The 22,665-nt window shown below is 42.9% G+C and overlaps 2 protein-coding genes across 3 annotated transcripts in view; one reads left to right on the top strand and one right to left on the bottom strand.

Moving 5' to 3' along the window:
* The first annotated feature begins 212 nt into the window (after nucleotides 1-212).
* Nucleotides 213-17,962, top strand: SCAF1 (SR-related CTD associated factor 1). 2 transcript variants are annotated; one of them, XM_077259793.1, is made up of 11 exons: nucleotides 213-376; nucleotides 3,147-3,316; nucleotides 3,815-3,869; nucleotides 4,087-4,199; nucleotides 5,780-5,919; nucleotides 6,709-6,833; nucleotides 7,163-10,732; nucleotides 11,487-11,569; nucleotides 15,285-15,545; nucleotides 15,642-15,770; nucleotides 17,302-17,962. In XM_077259793.1, exons 2-11 carry the CDS (start codon nucleotides 3,170-3,172, stop codon nucleotides 17,473-17,475), a joined length of 4,797 nt encoding a protein of 1,598 aa, XP_077115908.1. In that variant the 5' UTR covers nucleotides 213-376; nucleotides 3,147-3,169; the 3' UTR covers nucleotides 17,476-17,962. The 2 variants fall into 2 exon arrangements, with proteins under 2 accessions (XP_077115908.1, XP_077115907.1); XM_077259792.1 differs by having other exon boundaries at nucleotides 213-506.
* Nucleotides 17,963-20,698: 2,736 nt separating this feature from the next.
* Nucleotides 20,699-22,665, bottom strand: part of IRF3 (interferon regulatory factor 3) — a 77,647-nt gene continuing 75,680 nt past the window's right edge. Inside the window, exons 19-20 of the mRNA XM_077256299.1 lie at nucleotides 22,101-22,219; nucleotides 20,699-20,947 (exon numbers count right to left, since the gene is read on the bottom strand). Coding sequence (XP_077112414.1) covers nucleotides 20,780-20,947; nucleotides 22,101-22,219 — 287 coding nt within the window. The 3' untranslated portion in view covers nucleotides 20,699-20,779. The remainder of the gene's footprint in view (nucleotides 20,948-22,100; nucleotides 22,220-22,665) is intronic.

Raw genomic sequence — 22,665 nt, 5'->3', positions numbered from 1 at the left:
TCTCTCCATAATCAGCGCCCACAGAGCTGCACAACGCGGAATGCGCAATTGCTGCATGAGCGCGCATAGACTACAACTCCCGGCATTCCATCCGTGCTTTGTCCCGAGTCACTTCCGCTCTGCCGCTTTGCATTCTGGATCACCGAGTTCGTCCTTCGTTAGTTACAGTATTCTCGTGAGTATAAAAAACTACATTTCCCGTCGTACCTTTCGTCTAGGGGCGAGCCGGCTGGTGTGCGTAGGCCGCGGTGCGCGCTGGAACTTGTAGTCTTTGACTGAGCTGTGGCTTCCCGACCTACGCAGTGACCGTCTACGCCACAGGACTACAACGCCCAGCATGCCGTGCGACCATTAGGACTCCGCTGAAGGCAGCGGGGTAAGATGGCGGCCGCTGGAGAGATGGGGAAGCTGTCTTTGTTGTAAAAGCTGGGAAATCCACCTAGAAATCGTCCTTGGCCAGTGCGGGCCGTCCTAGCTGAGGCGGATTGTGAGCGGCAGGCGCCTGTGTGAGTCGGTGGATCCGGGGAGGCGGCGGCGGCGGTGGAGGACCGGGGGAGAAGGCCGGGGGGCAGGGAGGGGTCTGCTGCCGGGGATGGAGCTAATCGATGGCTGCAGCCGATCTGTGCGGCCTGCAGAGGCAATCACACCTCCACTGCAGGTATATGCTGCTCGATATGGGACATCTGTGTGAGATCGCTGCAGACTACAGCACAACTACAACTCCCAGCGTGCCCTGACAAGGCGCTGACAGCTAGGGCATGCTGGGAGATGTAGTTTTACAGCAGCTGGGTGCTGATCCCCCAGAATATGGGCAATATCTTTGTCATATCACATTACAACAGCCGGAGGGAAAAGTGTTGGAAATCGCAGGATCTGCAAATGGTGACCACGTATTTTCCAGACTCGGACGTCAGTGATTACAAAGGCGCTGCCAGCAGCGGATCTTGATGATTTGTGGCAGAACCTTCCTCAGACGACCATTAATGACCCCAAGGCTGGAGGTGCCAGGATTTCTGCACTGACAGGTCTCCATCCTGAGAATTCCATCATGCCATGACTTGTCGTCTCCTTGTTGAGGAGTGGACATTGCAGATTTCGGCCTTCGCTTAGGTCTACGATGGCGGGAAGACGTAATTCACACTTGGAATCTCCGTAAATGAAGGATTTCAGGTTCAGATCGTTCTCGATATAAATTGGGTCAGTGGAAACTAAACTCATCAAAGTGAGAAATTGAAATTTGAGGAGGATTTTCATGATGTGATCAGTAGTGTGTGCCTCCTACCATGTCTGGGCAGGCTGCTGATGGGACCATGGATGGTGACCTCCTCCCAGACCTGGAGCAGATGGGTATCCGTGAGTTCCTGGACTGTCTGTGGCACTGCTAGGTGGCGTCTGGACGTTCTCAGTTGGGTGAAGAGCAGTCAATGGCATCATCCAGGAGCTGCTCCCACCGTCTGACCACATGAGGCCAGGATCGTCCTGCACCAGGAGGAACCTCTAATGGTCTGACCCATCGTGGTGGTTGGTGCGGCCTCCCCAGACCATCACTGTCCCACCACAAACCATTCAAGCTGGATGATGTTGACGTGGACCTTGTCTTATCATGAAGACATTCTGGAGGTCTCGGGGCCACCATCGATGACTCTGAGAGACTCTGGACTGGAGGTCATGTCGTACATGTTTCCCCTCACACAATGGAGCAGATATTGCTGTGAGGTTGATGCTCTCTTCTTAACATGGCCCATGTCCTGATATCTGCTGATCTCTCTTGAGACTTTCCTGGGAGACGCAGCAAATCTTGTGACTTCTCGTATAGAAGTCCCGTCCTGGACGACCTGGGCAACCCGGATGGGCTGCAGGTATCATCTCCTTCTACAAGTATGGACAAGGATACTGACCAAGTCCAGAAGGCTAGCGAAAGAGAAACTGGGGGTCGTCTTGCTGTTGATTTAAAGGGGTTGGGACATGCCCTTTAATGGGTAAAACGGGAAGTGACATCATAAGGCAGAGAGGGGTCGCCGAGAACGATCGCTTAAAATACAGCTGACGGCATCAAAGCTTTTATAAGGAAACCCGATCTAAAACCCATACCAGGCTGGTGAGACACAGTCATTAATTGACACTTAAAGGGGTTGTCTATGACCTGACGGTAGATCGATGGAAAGTAATACTTTTAATTAGCTTATTGTTCAGCTCCCGCAAAATTAAGAATCTTTATCATTTACTCCATGACTTGATTTTGCTTCCTTTTCTCTCAAACACCTTGCTGAAAATGTTCTCTTAAAGGGGGTCTCCACTTTTATAAAAAAAAAAAAAAAAGTTTGCAGCTATTTAATACAACAAGCACAACAGGTGCTCATTGTCGGCTTACTGCCGCTGCGCCAATCTCTTCTGTATTGGCTGCAGCCAATCTACGAGCTCAGCGCCTTGTGCCTTCTACACCAGCAGAGCTGCTGGAGCTTAATGATTGGCAGCAGCAGTGATATGATGTGGAGCAGCAATGAAGAGCCGACACTGGAGTACCTGTTGTGTCAAATGCCTGCAGTCATTTGGGGACCATTTTTGTGACAGTAGAAGTAGATCCTGCTTAGTTCATGCTCCTTTACAAGCTGCTTTGAACCGCTGCTCTGGGCGGAATCCATTCTCAAGCACTATTTACGAACACTTGTGACCTTTGCTGCCTCCCTCATCATGCTCAGACAGGGACTGTTTGTAAATAGTGTTGGAATACCAATTCTTTCTAGAGCAGCAGTTAAAAGCGGCTTCTAAAAGAGTCTGAACTAGGCAGATAACACAGCACTTTCTGTATGGTATTTGAGAGAAGAAACCAAAATAAGGTCATGGGAGTTTATTACAAGGATTCTTAACTTTACAAAGACTGATCAGTAATTATTTTTTTTTTTTAACTCTATCATTAAAATGTTAGCGCCACTCACGTCCACGTCAAGGGCTGAGAGTTGCTTACGGCACTACATCTACGTGTGCCAGCCAAATACTTTGCTATCGTCCCAGAATATTCCCTAGGACCCTCCAGTTACTCCCATCATCTCCAGGAGGGCATTGATCTATGTGCCGATGTATCCCACCATGTTTGACCTCCTAAGTCATCATCCGTAGCCCCCATGTATTTTTTTCTGCCCTTATAGGTGTGTAATTTCACACTGCAGTAATGGCCGAAGACCACCCGGAACAGAAACAAAGCAAGGAAGAGGAGGTAACGAGAGAACCCACAATATCAGAGGATGAAGACGAGCCCCCCGCCGACGCCACCGAACAGGATCCTTCCGAAGTGCTCTGCCCCGGACACATTATTCTGGTAATCATACATGGGTCATTCCTTATTAGTATGCTTTTCTTATATAGCGCCATCACATTCCATAGCGCTTTACACACACTTTTATTTCCAGTTTCGAAAAAACCTTCAATTACGCTTTACTCACCCTCCCCGGGTCCAGCGCAGAGTCTCCTCCGCTGCTCCTTGTGTCTGTTACTGCCTGCAGCTCTGATGTTACGTCGACAGCACTGCGGCCAATTGGTGAGCCATCGACACGACGTCAGCGCTGCAGACAATAACAGACACTTGACAGTGCTGGACCTGGGGAGGGTGAGTTTGGCGTTTTTTTAAATCAAACTGCAGCTGGAGGACAGAGGTTTTTTGAAACCAGAAATGTAAGACCTTGTCAAGAGTGGGAGCACCACGGTGGGACCTCCTGAAACTCATGTTTTGTTAGGGGTCTTCAACCTAGTGATGTGTAGTCGTGGATCATCCAACGTACCATCTCGACATCTTTGTAAAGGATTTTTTTTATTGCAGAAAGCTTTGCAGCAAGTCGTCAGTGAAAGCAAGAAGTCGCTTCGCAGGGTTACAGGTATGTTACCCACAGTAGACCCCTGAAACCCAGTATGAGGGGCCAGCTGAAAGCACAGGGTGGATGGCCTTGTAAGTTTGGCCCATAACTGCCCACTATTGCAAGGGAACATCCTAGAGGGACTAGGATGCCCTACTATAAAGAGGTCATTTTCTATTTATTTGGGGTATTATACCTTTTTTTATTTATTATTATTATTATTATTATTATTTTATAGATCTAAAAAAATCCAAATGTTCAAAACCGAAAAAGACTTGTAAGAAGAAACCATCGAAGAGACCCGTGGATGCAGAAGAGCCCAATAGTCTCTGTGCCGAGAACGAAAACTCTGTATGTATGATGGGACCTTAGTTATTTGCATATTATATGCATATTGTGTTGGAAACCTGCGACACTCGTCGTAAGGCTACACTATGCCATCCAAATCTGACATTTACCTTCCAAGTGAGCCTTAGTTGGCGGAATTGGGCATCTGTAGTTACATTTTCACTTTATCACCTGTAATTACTGTGATCTTAGCGAAGCCGTCATGTCAATGCAGCTGCTCCTCTCAGATAACTGTAATTACCAGGTCCGTGCACTAGTGCTGCAGAGGTGACTTTATCAGCTGTGATTACGCGTCACTGGATGAAATTATCCCTGCGGACCTGGTGAGGGCTTTAAGGTAATTACTGTGATCTTAGCGGAGCCGTCATGTTAATGCAGCTGCTCCTCTCAGATCACTAATTACCAGGTCCGTGCACTAGTGCTGCAGAGGTGACTTTATTCAGCTGTGATTACACATCACTGGATGAAATTATCACTCCAGACCTGGTGAGGGCTTTTAGATAATTACTGTGATCTTAGCGGGGCAGTCATGATAATGCAGCTGCTCCTCTCAGATCACTGTAATTACCAGGTCTGTGCACTAGAGGTGACTTTATTCAGCTGTGAATTACATACACGTCACTGGATGAAATTCTCTCTGCGGACCTGGTAAGGGTTTTAAGGTAATTACTGTGATCTGAATGGTGCAGCTGCAGTGGCATGATGGCTCCTCTCAGATCACAGTAATTTTCCTCTGAGCTGCGTGTCTACTTTTATCATGTGTGATACAGTCTGCTGAACTGTGAACTTACTGTCAGCTGCAATGATATGACTGCTCCACTCAGATATCTGTAGGCATCACTGCCCCCCTCCCTAACACCTCCTCCTGTTGCAGCAGTTGAAGATCCCAGTGTCTGTTCCCGGGACCAGCTTTCCTGACATGTATTTATAAGGAGAAAGAAACGTGGCATCGCTGCACCCGTAAAAGTCTATCAAAATATAAAATGAATATCCCCCCCCCCGTGAGAAATACCATTAACAGAAAAATAATCAAAATTGTGTCTTTTTGGTAAAAAAATTAAAATTGAATAAAAAAAAAAAAACATCACAATCTCTTTGCAGTCACCTGTAATGTCTCCTCACTGTGATCCTAAACTCAATCCTCCCTTATCCTTTTGGAAACGCCCAGAAGGGGAGGAGTGACGTCAGATGCATGACCAGATCCCGCCCACTTTTACTGCAGTCGTAAAGCGAGCTATCAGTACTTTAGCTTTTCATGACAAATGTCAGCGGCTGCTCCCCCTAGTGTTGAAAATATCACTTTTTTTAAAATTATTTTTCAACTTTTAGACCATTTTATACATTTTTTATATATATAAAAAAAAAAAAAAAAAAAAAAAAATGAATAACTGTAAACTGGAAGGTGAACCGTGACTTTTGGCAACTTTTCCAACTCGTGAGTTAAGATCGCTACTTACACAGTAATAAATCCTTTTCTGCCATGTTTTCTTTTCACTAGTAGGTAGATTTAGACTTTACCAGTGTTTAACCCTTGTTGAAAAGAATAAGGCAGTGACATTTTTGCCTATTTTGTCTTTTTTTAGGTTCCTGAAGCCACGACAGATCCGCAGTTTAGTTTGTCTAACGCATTGGAATATGCTCAACGGACTTGTAGTACAATCGCCGCACCGGGATCTCGTCTCCAGTCTTTTGTAGAGGAGAGTCTAGAATATGAAGATTTGTAGTGAGTATCTGCCGCAATATAATAAGTCAACTGGATCTACTGTAGCGGGAAATCTTTGGTGATAAAAATTATGCTTGTCTGTTTCCAGAAATCCGTCAGCAGGGGTTTGTTATGAAATCCGAGAATAGCATGATGTAGAGGCAGAGACCCTGATTCCAGCTGTGGGCTGTATTTTGTTGTTTCAGTACAATCAGTGTTTTATCAGCAGGAGATTATCACTACAGGACTAGGTGTCTCCTGCCTCCTGGTCCAACTACACCCTCAGCACCGATACAGTGTACACAGAAAGCAGCCAATCAGTGGTGTGGGCGGGGTTATACACAGCTCAGCATTCCGAGCTCTGCTAGATATGTGGTAAAAAAAACTGTGATTCTATCACAACTGCTGCACCCAGTAAACTAAGTGATACATTGCTGGAATCAGGGTGTCTGCCCCTATGTCAGATTACATAGCAAAAAGCTGCTGACAGATTCCCGCTCCACTCACCCGTAGCCCAAAGTGTGACGTACGTTTACAGTGCATCGGCAAACAGTTAAACAGGTGCTATGTAATACTCGCTGATGTCCTGAGAGCGGATTATTGGGGTCTTGTCCAAGTAGACACCCCCTTTTTATGGCCACACTTCTTCAGAAATAATGTTTAGACACCCTTGATCTTAGGATAACCGAGAATCCAATATGTTATCAGCGGTTTCTAATTTAGGCAGGGTCTAACATTTAGTCGCACACGATCTACTGCAGTTTTTATCAATTTTAATAACCGTTTTACTTGTTTTCCCTCCCCTTTAAGTTCGATGGAGGAAATGGACGAAGTCGAATTTGTGGCGGAGGTCAGACTCGGAGACGTTGAAGCTTATTCAAGTACTCGTTCAGGAATCTTTAGAGGAGACAGACGCTGGAGATTTCAGAAATCGGGTGAGTGTACACGGTGATGAGGTTTTATTAAAGGCCTTTCCCGTGGTCTTCTGATTTCCGATTATTGGTGAGTTCCACCTGTTACTGAATGGGACAGCGCTGCAATCCCCTGCACGTTTCTGTATAGTGACAAAAACCATGAAGGGGACGCACCACCCGCACTAAACGGCAAGCGATAGGCCATCAATATCAGGATAGTGAGGGCCAATCTCAAGTCTAGGCTTTCAATATTGTGATCCTGGAAAAGCCTATAAACGTTTTACTGTATTGTGCTACTTCTTATATCCTGCTGATATATTTCCTTATCTTTTTTTCCCCTGTGCTTGCAGTGTGCCTAAGTACCTCAGGGCTGCAGCTCACAGAAGGACAATCAGCAATCAAAGAGACATTATCCGGGCCCCCAAGAACTGGAGAAATTCTGGAACCCCTTAAATGCCCTCTAAATCTAAAATCTTGCACGTCCAGGACATTGCACAGAGCCGGCTGGAGCGCAAAACGGGATGTAATACAGATCTCAGAGCATGTTCAACACAATGACCTGGACAGGACTTTACAGCAGAAAAGTCCTGCAGTACCGGGATTTCTGTGGCCTGACAAAGGTCCATCAGATGCCTTCTCCGGGTCTAGGGTACAAAATAAACTTTGCTCAAACAGGACTAATCTGATTAATAGCAATAATCAATGTATGAAAAATCAACTTGATGCTTTAGTGTCTTTAGGATTAGCTCTAGGAAATGGCACTGGGCCAACTGGCGGACAAGAAAGACCACTTGGTGGAGAAGGGTCCACGTCCAATGACCAGCATTCACAACCTGCAGGCGCTTTGGAGAAAACAGATTCAAGTTCCTCCTATTCATCGTCCTCCTCACAGAATCCCGCACTTTCCGCTGGCGACAGCGGCGGCACGCAGTCCAATAGATCACAAGACCTAGATATTTATGACCCTTTTCACCCTACAGACGAGGAGAACGTGAACGGAGATTACATTTATGAGGACTCACCAGAGAAGGAAATGGAGGAGCAGGAAGATCAAAAATATGATCCTTTCGACCCCACCGGCTCTAATCCAAGTTCCTCTGAACGCAGCCCTTCACCTTACGAGGACGACGATGATGATGACGAAATAGGCAGCGAATCCCATCCTGAAGGGCGAATATCGGTAGCCCTGGCTGGTATTTACAATGAAAATAGCTTAAGCCAAGAATTTCCTGGCGTTGACAAAAACAAGGAAGAAGCAAATTCTGCTGAAAGTGAAAAATTGAAGGCGGTTGACGGGGATGAGGGTGGTAATGAAGTGGACGATAATAAAAAGGAGCAAAGACTTTCCAAAGATTCCTCTGATTTGGCTCCCAGAAGTGTTTCCAAACTAGATTTTGAACCTTATAGTCCTAGCTCCAGCATAGATCTGGACACCACAGATGAAGTGGAGGTAAAGGAACCTTCACCGAAAGTACCCGAGGAAAATACTGTAGATGAAGCACCAGCTGCAGATTCGACCCTGAACGAAGCCAGTTCACCAGATACTTCTGTGGAGCCAATAAGACGAGTATTTACTGTAGATGTTGGAAAAGACTTCAACCGTAAAACAGACTTCACGTCCGAAGCAGAATCCATATCTAAGGTCGAAATTAAAGTATCGCTAGAGTCTTTAGCAAAGCCAGACATGAAATCCTACTTACGGTTAGAAAAAATTGCCAAACTCGGAAGCGAGTCGAGATCACGCCACAAACGCAGGCATTCCTCCGAAAGGAGGGATCGCGATGACGACTCGGATCGGAAATACGATTCCGAAATCGAAGAAGGAGAAATTGTCCAGCCGGATGAAGATTGTTTCAGTCCATTGCCTTTGTTCCGCAGCCGCTGTCGTGTCATGGAGAGACCACTCAGAATGGTGGAAGGAGATGACTTTCTATCTTTGCATGCAGATTCAGACGAGGAAGGGGCACTGCAGATCGATTTTGGCGAAAATCAAATGGATAACCGATGGAAAGGGCTGGACCTGAGACGAAAGATCACAAATCAACGAAGAGAGAGGTATCGTAAAAAATCAACATCGCCCTCGAGGCCTAAAAAGAAGTCAAAATCGCGTTCGCCTTCCAGCTCCCGTAGTCGTAAAAAAAACAAACGAGAGCGAAAGCGATCAAGAGAGCGGAAAAGATCGAAAGAACCAAGGACATCAGTTTCCTGGTCCAGTACAAAAAAACTGGCAAAGGACGTGAAGGAGCGGAAACATTCTAGATCGCGCTCTTACAATAAGAACAGTAAGGTTTCTCGATCTCGGTCTAGAGATCGGAGGAGATCACGCTCTTGGTCACCTTCTATTAGCACCAGCTTATCCGCTGTAGGGTCTTCTCGTATGTCAGCTGAGAGGAGGAAAAGTCGGAGGTCGAAATCAAAGGAGAAAAGGCGTCGGTGGTCCCATTCTGGTAGTACTGATCGGTCTCGAAAAGATAAACACAGGGATAAACATCGGTCAGAGGTGAAGAAAAAGAAAAAAAGATCACGTTCGAAATCTAGAGAAAGGAATAGAGACAGACGGACTTCCCGTCACGCTAATGAACGGAAGGATAAAGAGAAGCCAAGATCAAGGCACTCATTGGATGAACCCAAGATCGAAAATCCTCCGCTGTTAGAACGGAGGAGGCGAGACAGTCGATCAGTAGTGCCTCCTTCCATACAGGAGCTCAATAATGCCGATCTTTTTACTATTAAGCGAACTATCACAGTCAACCCAGCAGAGAAATTGGATAGGGATGAAATGCTTCACACGCCTGAGCTGTCAGGAAAAAGAGAAGTTCTCTACGATTCTGAAGGACTAAGCTTTGAAACCTATTCTGACCGCGAAACTCTCGATGACCGAGATGGTAAATGCAGTCAGCCTTTTCACAGGCATTCGGGGAGATCAGATTCTGGCAAAAGGAGGTTGCCCATGGAGTTTGACTCAAAGCGGGTAGAGGTAGATCGACAGAGTAGGCAGAAAATATCGAAAGAACGGGATAGGAAGCGGGATAGATCCTACACTGATGACAGTCGGGAAAGGTATAAAAAGCGATTCAAAGATGTCCCTGATCCAGAACCAGAGCCTATGAAGTTAGACCGAGAAAAGGTCCGCTCCGAAAAGGATAAGACGCCGAAAAAAATTAAGACCAGTCATAAAGACGGCAAAGGAAGTTCCACCAGGAAGGTCAAACTTCAGTCCAAAGTGGCTGTTTTGATTCGTGAAGGAGTCAGCAGTACAACCTCTGTGAAAGAGGCCGGATCCATCGGGGTGAAATTCAGTCGGGATAGAGAGAGCCGTTCTCCGTTTCTTAAATCGGAAGAAAAGATAGCTGAGATCAAGCACATTCGGCCCAAGCCTGAAACGGAAGACTTAAAAGAACCTCTCTTACGGCCGAAGAAAATTAAAGGCTTAAAAACCAAGACCGGTATTAAGAAAGTAAAGACCTCGGGAGCCGTAGGAACTATGGTAAAAACCAAGGGGACACTAGAGAAGAAGAAAAAGAAGCTGAAAACAAAAGCCTCACTGAAGAAATCTAAGGCAGATAGCTGCAGTCAGGAGATCCTAAGCCCGATTGAAGCCAAAGATGAACCAATCTGGTCTGACACTGAGCAGACAGAGATGAAGGTGAAGCCCCCCAGTCCTCCCAAACTGGCCAACGAGCAGGAGCTCACTCCTGACTCGCAGACTGTAGACAGTAGCTGCAAGACTCCAGATGTGTCCTTCATGCCAGAGGAACTGCCTCCAGACCCGGATAGAAGTACCGACCTGGAGGTTGACAGTATGTCAGAACCTAAAGAAGAAACTCCTCGTCCAGCCCCTCCACCTCCGCCACCTCCTGCGCCAATGTCGTGGAACCTGCAGTCAGGAGTGGACTGTACCACCAGTGGCGTTTTGGCATGTAAGTACATTTGCATTACTCCAGTTCCCAACCATCGATCTTGTGTATACAGGTTTCTAGAGGGGTTGCAAATATGTGCGAGTTATGACCTAGTGTCCCCAAAAGGCTGGCGTAACCCCATGCTGGCTGATGTTTAGCTTCTGTGCACGGCCGGCTTTAAAGGGAATCTGTCACCTCAAATTGTTGGGCTATGTAATTGCCCTGTGTCCGGTCCGATGGGCGGCGTTTCGTCTTCTTTTCCCATGGGTCTTGATGCCCTTTTATCACTGCGTCATTTTATCGCTTAGGGATATAGTTAGTTTGGGGTGATAATTCCTGTACAAATTCACATCAAGGATCTTAGTTTCCACCCAACATCCCCTGAAATAGGGGACGCTGCGAAACACCTGAGCTGACATTTTGGTGACAAAACTAAGAAAAATAATAAATATCAATGTATTTGTATAAGGGTTACGTGCTGCATCTCCCACCAGTTATCCATTTCACTGAATTTTTCTAGTAGTATAGAGTGGGTTCAGTTTATGAGCAGTGGGGGGAGGATCCTGCTGCAGCCAGTTGTTTTAGTCTGGATTTTTTACAATGAGGAGTTTTTGTAGGGAATAAAAAAAAAAAAACTTCTACGGATAGGGGAGCAAATATTACATTATTGGAGCCCTTTATTCTGTATTTGATGATATGATAAAATCTAGAAATGTTAGGGGTTGTAGTGAAGTGTGTGTATATGAAGTAATTTTATTGTGTCCTGCTTTTTCAGTGACAGCTTTGCTTTTCAAGATGGAAGAAGCTAACATGGCGAGCAGAGCCAAGGCACAGGAGCTAATCCAAGCTACCAATCAGGTAGAGATGCATGTCGTTTTTGTTTTTAGATTTTTTTTTATCATTTTTTTTTATATGTATGTAATTGTGGCTGTGTATATATATATCTCATCTTTATTCTTCTATATATAATCTGATGTATGTATGTGTGTAGAGAATATATACAGTGGGGCAAAAAAGTATTTAGTCATTCAGCAATAGTGCAAGTTCCACCACTTAAAAAGATGAGAGGCGTCTGTAATTTACCTCATAGGTAGACCTCAACTATGGGAGACAAACTGAGAAAAAAAAATCCAGAAAATCACATTGTCTGTTTTTTTTATCATTTTATTTGCATATTATGGTGGAAAATAAGTATTTGGTCAGAAACAAAATTTCATCTCAATACTTTGTAATATATCCTTTGTTGGCAATGACAGAGGTCAAACGTTTTCTGTAAGTCTTCACAAGGTTGCCACACACTGTTGTTGGTATGTTGGCCCATTCCTCCATGCAGATCTCCTCTAGAGCAGTGATGTTTTTGGCTTTTCGCTTGGCAACACGGACTTTCAACTCCCTCCAAAGGTTTTCTATAGGGTTGAGATCTGGAGACTGGCTAGGCCACTCCAGGACCTTGAAATGCTTCTTACGAAGCCAGTCCTTCGTTGCCCTGGCGGTGTGCTTTGGATCATTGTCATGTTGAAAGACCCAGCCACGTTTCATCTTCAATGCCCTTGCTGATGGAAGGAGGTTTGCACTCAAAATCTCACGATACATGGCCCCATTTATTCTTTCATGTACCCGGATCAGTCGTCCATGGCCCCTTTAAAACAACACATATGAGACTCATTGGGAATTCCCCCAGGCTCCAAAGAAGAGGACCAAGATTTTTTAACAATACAAATCAAGTTTTATTAGAACATGTAAGAGATAAAAAATACAGGACATAAAATCCAAATAATACCCAGGGAAACAATGAGTCACCACCCAAATATATATTCTATAAAGTATACTGAAAAGACACAACATATCATAACATGCAGTATCCCCTTGTTTATCTTCGCTGGTTATGTAGAGTACATATGCATATATTCATTTAATGTCCCATTCGGGTATATTTATAAAGATACTCCCATATAACTCCCAGCAAAAGTTACAAAAGGACACTGCATGAAAGGCAAGACTAAAGTAATGGAACACATGAGCTCCACAATGCAACAAAGTTAGCAAAACTGGTGCTGCGATGGTATATCATATGAACTGATCTAATAAATAAGGTAGCGCTATCAAAGCATCCATTTAGTACGTGGCATCAATTATTAAAGACATACGAAGTGCTCCCAAAATTATCCACATGAAGCCCATGTAATACACAGTTTATGAAGTCAAATTGCGCTTAGCATATTACCTGATATCAGTGACTCAGCCGGTATAAAGATAGAGAGTGGTGGCGTGTTCCCCTGTTCGCCCCGACGCGCGTTTCGCCCTTAGCTTCTTCCGGGGGTGTGCTCAAAGGATGGAAGGTATGATTATTTATATCCATGGCTACCAATAGACGCCCGGGGGAGAGGTGGATCTAATTCCCTGTCAGTATACCACCGGATGTGCGTGTGTTGTGAGTCCGCGCTAAAAGGTGACCTCAGTGACCCGCTTGTGGAGCGCATAGCATCTTGCGTCTAAGGAGTGGGCGGATCCAAATCCCAGCCGGTATTCCACCGGGTATACACGTATATTATAGGTCCGCACCAGATAGTGACATCAGTGACCCGCTTGTGGAGCGCATAATGCGCAAAATTATATATGATTAATACAAAAAAGAAGAAAGAAGGAAGAATGATAACATCGGCGCATGCGGTGATCATCACCAGACCATATAAGCGCATTTACACATCGGCGCTCCTTGGGCTCTGCCTGACTTAGTGCAAGAACCCGAGGCAGAGCGCCTATGTAAATGCAGGGTGATGTGATACACCACGCATGCGCACTACCATTCCTATGCAGAAAGCTCGACTTATAAAGATACTATATGGTATTGTCTAAAATATAATGTGATTATTATATAAACGTGCTACACTTGTGGAGAGTGATACCATATATTTAATATAAAGTAATTATAAATAGTGATGAATATGAGAGACCCTGATAACCCGTAATAATAAAGCTGGCCAAGCGTAATACAGCCCAAACATATTGGGTTTGCAATCACAATGCAATATTTCCGTGACCGGGTGAGTTAATTAACCGTGATAGAGAAAGTGCAATAGTGATAAATATTTTAATTATAAAATTATAAAAAGTACCTCTATATAGGACCATAAATATACCTGTATAACCGAAGGAAATATCTCCTATATATAAACCCTAAACCACAATATACATCTATAGCTGGGCCAGGGGCAGGGAGTGATCCAACATCATAATGGTAGTGATTAAAACATGAATAAATATTATAACCATAAAAATATAAAGTGCAAGAGAATCTAGTCCATATGACAAGTTACTCCCCATCAAATAAGGGTTTACACAATCCCATAGGAATCTTGACCAGACGCTTGGTCTTCAGTGGCTCCTTCATCATTCACAGCCACCCTTTGTATTTCACACGACTTCCAGGAATGAGATACTGAAAAGAGCATCCTCCAAAGCATCAATGGAGCCATGGTATTAGGACCGATATTAGGGCATAATAAATAATCTGATATCAGTGACTCCTGGCCCCTTTGCAGAGAAACAGCCCCAAAGCATGATGTTTCCACCACCATGCTTTACAGTAGGTATGGTGTTTGATGGATGCAACTCAGTATTCTTTTTTCCTCCAAACACGACAAGTTGTGTTTCTACCAAACAGTTCCAGTTTGGTTTCATCAGACCATAGGACATTCTCCCAAAACTCCTCTGGATCATCCAAATGCTCTCTAGCAAACTTCAGACGGGCCCGGACATGTACTGGCTTAAGCAGTGGGACACGTCTGGCACTGCAGGATCTGAGTCCATGGTGGCGTAGTGTGTTACTTATGGTAGGCCTTGTTACATTGGTCCCAGCTCTCTGCAGTTCATTCACTAGGTCCCCCCGCGTGGTTCTGGGATTTTTGCTCACCGTTCTTGTGATCATTCTGACCCCACGGGGTGGGATTTTGCGTGGAGCCCCAGATCGAGGGAGATTATCAGTGGTCTTGAATGTCTTCCATTTTCTAATTATTGCTCCCACTGTTGATTTCTTCACTCCAAGCTGGTTGGCTATTGCAGATTCAGTCTTCCCAGCCTGGTGCAGGGCTACAATTTTGTTTCTGGTGTCATTTGACAGCTCTTTGGTCTTCACCATAGTGGAGTTTGGAGTCAGACTGTTTGAGGGTGTGCACAGGTGTCTTTTTATACTGATAACAAGTTTAAACAGGTGCCATTACTACAGGTAATGAGTGGAGGAAAGAGGAGACTCTTAAAGAAGAAGTTACAGGTCTGTGAGAGCCAGAAATCTTGATTGTTTGTTTCTGACCAAATACTTATTTTCCACCATAATATGCAAATAAAATGATAAAAAAACAGACAATGTGATTTTCTGGATTTTTATTTCTCAGTTTGTCTCCCATAGTTGAGGTCTACCTATGATGTAAATTACAGACGCCTCTCATCTTTTTAAGTGGTGGAACTTGCACTATTGCTGAATGACCAAATACTTTTTTGCCCCACTGTATATAATATAATTTTTATTTTTTTCCTGTTGCATTTTACTGTATGAAGAATTCTTCTTCCCCAACAGATCCTCAGTCACGGCAAGCCTTCTACCTCATTGATGAACCAGCCTCCACCCATCATGGGTCATTCGGCACCTCCGTATCTTCTCGGCGGTCTACCCCTCAGTAGTAGCTCCAGCCCTCCTACCCCTACTGGAATCGCAGGCTTAAACACGCAATTATTGCCCGGCCCGACCTGCAGCTCCTTCTTCAACACTACTTCCATCAGTGAGCTGGGAAAACGGGAAGGCAGCACAAGCTCCGAAGGCAGAGGAGACACGGACAAGGTAGTACCAAGCACTCATAATTTATTTTTATTTTTTCTTTCATTTTATTGAATCCTTTTTTTTTTTTTTTTTTTTTTTTCTTCTTTTCCCAATCAGTATTTGAAGAAGCTGCATACACAGGAGAGAGCCGTGGAAGAGGTGAAACTGGCTATTAAGCCGTATTACCAGAGGAAAGAGATCACAAAGGATGATTATAAAGATATACTAAGAAAGGCCGTACACAAGGTGGGTTCATCTGTTCTTCTGTAAGTGCAAATACTCTAATAATCTAATTATATCAAGACGCGCTGGACGACGCCAGCTTAACTAATCTCCTAACTATATCTATCTATCTATCTATCTATCTATCTATCTACTTCACAAAAGCAGGCAGCACTCCATATTCTCAAGCTTGAGAAAGGCTCATTCAGAGCTGAAACGTTGCACGGAGATGTGGGTTAAATAAATTCCTGCACATTATCTTAAAGAATATGGAGTGCTGCCTGCTTTTGTGAAGTATATGGACTGAAAGCAACCAGAGGACAGGTTGTTTGGGCCTTGCACCTGAAGATAAGTAGAGGATTTGTGCTGTTCCATTTTTTATACTATTATCTATCTATCTATCTAATGGGAAAATGATTCTTACATGTTAGTAGCTAGCTGGGTGTGAGCTCTGTGTATATCCAACGTGCTGCTGTCTTTTAGCTAATATGTCAGCTCAGCTTCTATCCTCTGCTTATTTTCCTGTCACATACACTTATCCTTTACTCTTGTGTGAGTGTCCCTCCCAGTAATACAGGCTGGATGTGAGCTCTGTGTATATCCAAGGTGCTGCTGTCTTTATTAGCTAATGTCAACTCCTCTTCTATCCTCTGCTTATTTTCCACTCATGCACATTCATCCTTTACTCTTGTGTGAGTGTCTCTCTGAGTAATACAGGCTGGATGTGAGCTCTGTGTGAATCCAGGATGCTGCTCTCTTTATTAGCTAACATGTCAGCACAGCTTCTATCCTGCACTTATTTTCCCAACATGTACACTAATACTTATTTGTATTCTGTTTTCTCTGTCGTCCATAAGACAGTAGGTATTTACCCCCCATGTTTCAAGTGTGGAGATCTGTGTAGACCCCCTCTCTGAAAGCACACAGGACTGAGGAGGAGCACTTCAGATTCGTACCAGTTTTGTAAAAGCATTCAGCTAGAAAAACTACAGCAGCAAAATAAAACTTGCTTAACTACGCATTTATGGAACAAATGAATAATTGCCGCAAATACTGTGCAAAGCCCTTACAATGTTTCTCACCTTGGCTTTTTTTTTTTTTTTTTAATTCTTCCACTTTAGGTTTTTTTTTTTTTTTTTTCTTCCCTTCTTCTAAATTTTTCCATCAGTGTAATCAAAGGGTTTTTTTGCCGGACGACAAGTTGTAAAGGGGAACAAAAATGCAATTCCGCCTTTTTTTTTTTTTTTTTTTTTTTTTTTAGGTTTTGTATTTCTGGCGTTCATTGGGGTGGTAATAAAAACTTTATAGTGTTTTTTAATGTACTATTTAAAAAAAATATATATATTTTTTTGTAAGTCCCCCCCCCCCCTATGGGGGACTTGTTCTTTTATAGTGTGATACTACCGTATTGCAGTATGTAGACAAAACAACAATCCTCTTTAGCTGGGCGTCTTAGGAGCACAAAGATGGCGGCGATGGGGAACTTTCAGGATTTGATTTAATATCTGCATGTATCAGTAGAAGTCATGTAACTAATTGTTTTCGGCCCTTACAGATCTGCCATAGCAAAAGTGGAGAAATTAACCCGGTGAAAGTAAATAACTTGGTGAAAGCCTACGTCCAGCGGTACAAGTACTTCCGGAAACACGGCAAGAAAATGGACGATGACGAGAGTTACCGTAGCGGAAAGGATCCGGGGGGGGCCATACTCCCGTTACCGTTAATTTGAGCTGGAGAAGACTATTATAACTTGTTGAAATATTGTCAATTTAAATGAATTAAAAAGAAAAAGAAACGAAGGAAGAAAAACTTTTATGCAAATATTTGTGGAATTTAGAGATCCTTATCTTTAGAAATAAATCTATGTGACTCCTGACAATTCGTCCCCCCTCTGCTCACAGACCTGTCAGAGCCGGAAACTCCTAGATAGCCGTGCACAGGCCACTTGTTTGCTGTGCGATCTCGTTTTAAAAAGTCGTCTCTTGTAAATATATTTTTGCTTCACAGATTTGCAGCTTTATTATCCATATTCTCAGTGGGATTTTAATTTTTAACACCGTTTATCCCCCCTTTTCCTCCCTCATATTACCCATTATTATTATTTTTATTTTGCATGATTTTACACATCTCCACGGTTTCATCTCCAGGGTAGTAAGATCTTGTTAAAAAAACAAACAAACCTCTTCCTGATAGCTGTATTAAAATGCCATCATGTACGCCTCTCTGCCTGATTCTTCATATTGTCTGTGTGTTTTCTTTCCTCTTGTCTGTGGGTTCTGCATTACAAAGAGGAGGGATATGACTTTTTTTCGTTAATGCATTTTTTAAAGTAACCGATTAGTGATGAGCGAGCATGCTTGGGTACTAACCGAGTGTCTTCGGCGTGCATGAATAAAATGTCAGAGTCCCCGCGGCTGTTCGACAGCTGCAAAACATGCAGGGATTTCCTGCATTTGTTTAGAGACAACTTCTATGTCCTATTGCAGGGTACCGCTATGGGTACCAATCTGACGCCATGCTAACATTGTTGCGTGCCCTTGAGGAGGACTTTGTCTATGTGTCCCACCACTTCAGCAATGTTCTGATGTGTTAAAGGTGCCGGCTTGTTAGGCAATCCCTTCGTGTGTTTCGACTGTTGAACATATTATTCAAGCACGTCGAAGACACTCGATTAGCACCCCATCATGTTCGGATAATACCTTATCCCAGCACGTTCGCTCATCAGTAGAACCTGTCATTAGATTCATGCTGCCTGAACCGCTGTGCCATTGCAGGGTAAATATACCTTTGAAAAATTGGGCTGCGACTATATGTCTTAGGGGATGGTGGCTTTTCCTTACCCCCATTGCAGTTCATTGACAGGAATGAAGAGAAGACCTGTCAATCAACTGGAGCGTTGCAGATGGAAGACTGCATCAGCCAAGACATACAGTCTATGGCATCCGTTCCAAAAGCGTAAACCCAAACTTGCTGCAATTGCACAGGCAGCATGAGTCTAATGATAGGTTCCCTTTAAGTATGTAATCCAGAAATAATGCCTATAATTTTTACATGTAACATGGCATGAGGATGTTGAGCTAAGTCCAGAATCCTTGATTCATTTATGTAAACAAAAAAAGCCTGGTAAATATTCCTTTTTTTTTTTTTTTTTTTTTTTTTTTTTTTTAACAAATTCCTGATAGCAGTATGTAAAGGGATGCTATCATCAGAAAATTACCTATTTTTTCATATCATGATGTTTATTGAAAACAAAATTAGTTATCTTTCAATTTTCACACTGGCATTGCCCCCCCCCCCCCCCCCCCCCTTTTGAATTCCTGAAGAGTTTTCAGCAGAGGCATGTTTACTGTTAAGCTAATAAAAATAAGCAATGTCATAGCTCCCCCCTCCTTTTACAATGGTTTTTGCACACGCTCATTAGATGCTTCAATACAAAATATGGGGGCGGAGTCTGTTCACTGTGGCTAATATACATGTGTTGTTTCCTGAAACAGCAGGAAGTTAATCTAAAAAAAAAAAAAAGCCCCATTGGCGAGTGTGAAAATTGTAACGTTTCTATTTACTTTTAATACAGATTGTGATACTTTGTCATTTATACAAAACGGTAAAAATACCATCCAATGAAAAATATTTGAAATGCTTTTTTCATTTTCATTCCACACTATTCCCAAACTATTAAGCTCCCAAAAATATATATATAGGACTGTTTTTTTTTTTTCCCAATCCAGCAAAATCTGAGCTCCAAAATTATGATTCTTCCATTCTGAGCCATCATGTGCCCTATCAGTAGTTTGGCATACTCAGAAGAAATTACTTGACAAGTTATCCCGTTAATAAGAAACTTGGAGCTGAAACAACAACTTATTTGGAAAAAAATAGAAAAAAATGTATTTTATGGGGTCAATGGTCCAAGATAAATTATCAGAAGGATGCAATTTCCAAATCTTTCAGAGGATGTTTCTTATGTCTTGGCAAATTAAGGCTTCTGCTAACTTATACTAGTGCCTAGAAAAAAAAGTCCAAAGCTTCTTCAGTCATGTGTTTGAGTCGTAACCCGTTACATTTTATAAATATTCCGTATCGGGGGTAATAAATCTGGAGTGATGTTACTCTGAGCACCTGCTGTGTTACTGAATAACATGGATTAAAACTGAATTTGCAAAAAGATGTGAACATTGGAATTTTTATTTTACATTCAGATGTTTTTTCCCAAATAAATGCAAGACATATCGAACCAAATTTAATGCATAAAGTACAATGTGTCACAAAAAAAAGACCCGAACAAACTCAAAATCAGTGGCTTCGTAAGAAGTATTTCACAGTTATTAAAGCGGTATTAGCATCTCCCAAGATCCTATCCCAATATATAGTAGGTGTAATAATATTAGCAATTACCTCCAGTTAGAAATGTATAGTTCCTCTGATTTGTTATGTCTCTTACCCCATGTTCAGGGCACTGCAGTACCTTAGATATCCATGGTTACGACCAGTCATATGGTTGTTAGTGGTAGTTACCATGGATACCTAAGCTACTGCAATGCCCTGCACATGGGAAAAGTGACATAGTGAATCAGAAGAACTATACTACATTTCTAATTAGAGATATTTGCTAATATTATTAGTATTACACCTACTACATATTAGGATAGGATTTTGGAGATAGGAATACCCCTTTATCACATTACAGCCATTTATGGACTATTTCTAAAAATGACAAATCAGGTATTAAATCTGGAGTGATGCTACTCTTATCACCTGCTGTGTTACTGAAAAACCTGGATTAAAATTTAATAACTGTAGCAAAAACTACATTTATGAAAATAGGACATTTTTCTACATTAAATGCAAAACGTATCAACCAAATTTTAATAATAACATAAAGCACAATGTGTCACGAAAAAAATTCAAACTCCGTGGGATTGTAAGAAACGTTTCACAATTATTAACCATAGTTATTTTTTTTTTTTTAAATGGGGCTTGGCTAAAAATGGCGGTGGATGGAAGGGTTAAGGATGCATGGATGTGGTTAGTTCTCAGTTTTCCCAGTCCATCATGTCCTCGATGCTCCTCAGAAGTGAGAGCAGGTCGTTTGTGGTGGGTAAGGAGGTTGAGATTTCCAACTTGATGTCGCTGTTGTGTAGAGAAGAGGCTCCGGTGCTGTAGCTCATCTCATGCAGAAGTCGCATTGCCACAGGGGTCACCTACCATAAAGAAAGGAAGGACTACTAATACAATATCGGATATTCACACCGTGCAGTACTCAGGGCTATATTCCCATTGTTTTCTTAGACCCCAACTGGAATAAGTAAGAAACGGGGATACCAGAAAGTGTTTTATTTCTATGCTTCCTGCAGGGATATCTTATCATATCCAGAGGAAAATATGCAAAATAACTCCTCCAGAATACTACTTCATATAATCCAAACCAGAAACTTCATCAAAAGAAAAAAAGATCAATCTGTTTTAAGTTCCATTTAGGGGACTTGTCACTTGCTCCAAAATTTTGAGTTAAATACCTTATACCTGAGCACCACCGATTCTGCTGCTGTTTTCCGTTTTGCTCTGAGTCGCTCCATTGCTGAGATATTCATGTTTGTTGCTTTTGGAGCGCAGTATGCGAAATCTCTGCTCGTAGTGCAACTGGGCATCTCTTCAGAGTCTTCTCGGGGTCGTGCGCTTTTACCCCTCCCAGATGCTGCCAATCATATCTCAAGTGTCTGAGACTGATAGCTTGCTAGATCAGATGCTGAGCTGTGATTGTCACCATCTGGGTGGGAGGGGTGAAAGCGCATGACCCCAGAGAAGACTCTGAAAAAATGCCCAGTTGCACTATAAGCAGAGATTTCAAATACTGCGCTCCAAAAGCAACAAATGTGAATATCTCTGCAATGCAACAACGCAGCGCAAAACGGAAAAGAGCGTCAGAATCAGTGGAACTCATGGAATTTTACAAGATATTTAAGTCGACTTTCTTGATCAAGATGCTTTCTTGGACATGATGGATTAGAATAGACTAGAATGGATTATATCAAGTATGATAGTTTTTTTTATTCTTGTAACTAATCTATCAATCTAATATAATATAACTCAGGAAAGTATACACATTATTTGCCCTCCAGCAGAAAGAAATCTATCTCATGCCAGCCAAACTCATCACCACACAGAAAGGAAGAGAGACCGATTTCCTTCTGGAGGAGAGCTGCTTTGCATACTTTTTCCCTTGGAGCATTGTTCCATACTCCTGCTCGGTTCCTCCTAAACTATATGCAGGAAAAAAAAGTAAAAATCTAACCTACTCCAGAATTGTTTTTCCTGAGAGCAGAATTTCTATACAATTTTAGATTTTCCATTCACCTGCACCATGATGAGCTTCTTCTGCCATGGTTTGTCATCCGGCCATTGTTCCCCGAGACAAATCCAGATGGAATACTGTGGAGACTCTGTTCTCCGTCGTTCCACAAAATCAATCAATTCTGACCCAAGAAACGAAGAGAAATAATGTAACATACAGTGGCCTACACACTTAAATCATCTACTTAAAGGGGTTTTCTACTACTGTAAAAATTAAACTTAACGAGCACAGGGTTGTTTAAGAAAAAGAAACCTACTGGACCGGCGCTGCTCCTCAGCAGTCTTCTGACATCAACCTAGGGTGCAGGGGGCATCATGTGACCGCTGCAGCCAATCGGCATATTGCCAAACAGGCTTGGGAGACAAAATACAAGTGTGGAGGAGCAACGTTGATCTAGTAGATGGGTATAGATTTGTTGTGTTTGTTTTTTTACATCATTGAGTTTAACTTTTATAGTAGTGGAGAACCCCTTTAATATGGTATTGTACATGGATTCAAAAGTAAGCGTAATCTCTAGTAGATATTCCCTCCAAATGTGGAATCCAATTTCAGGACATCAGGAAGAAC

Source organism: Ranitomeya variabilis, chromosome 4, assembly GCF_051348905.1.
Source record: "Ranitomeya variabilis isolate aRanVar5 chromosome 4, aRanVar5.hap1, whole genome shotgun sequence".
Classification (NCBI taxonomy): domain Eukaryota; kingdom Metazoa; phylum Chordata; class Amphibia; order Anura; family Dendrobatidae; genus Ranitomeya; species Ranitomeya variabilis.
Note: the sequence above shows the minus strand (reverse complement) of the source record. Positions and strands in the feature narration are given on the sequence as shown.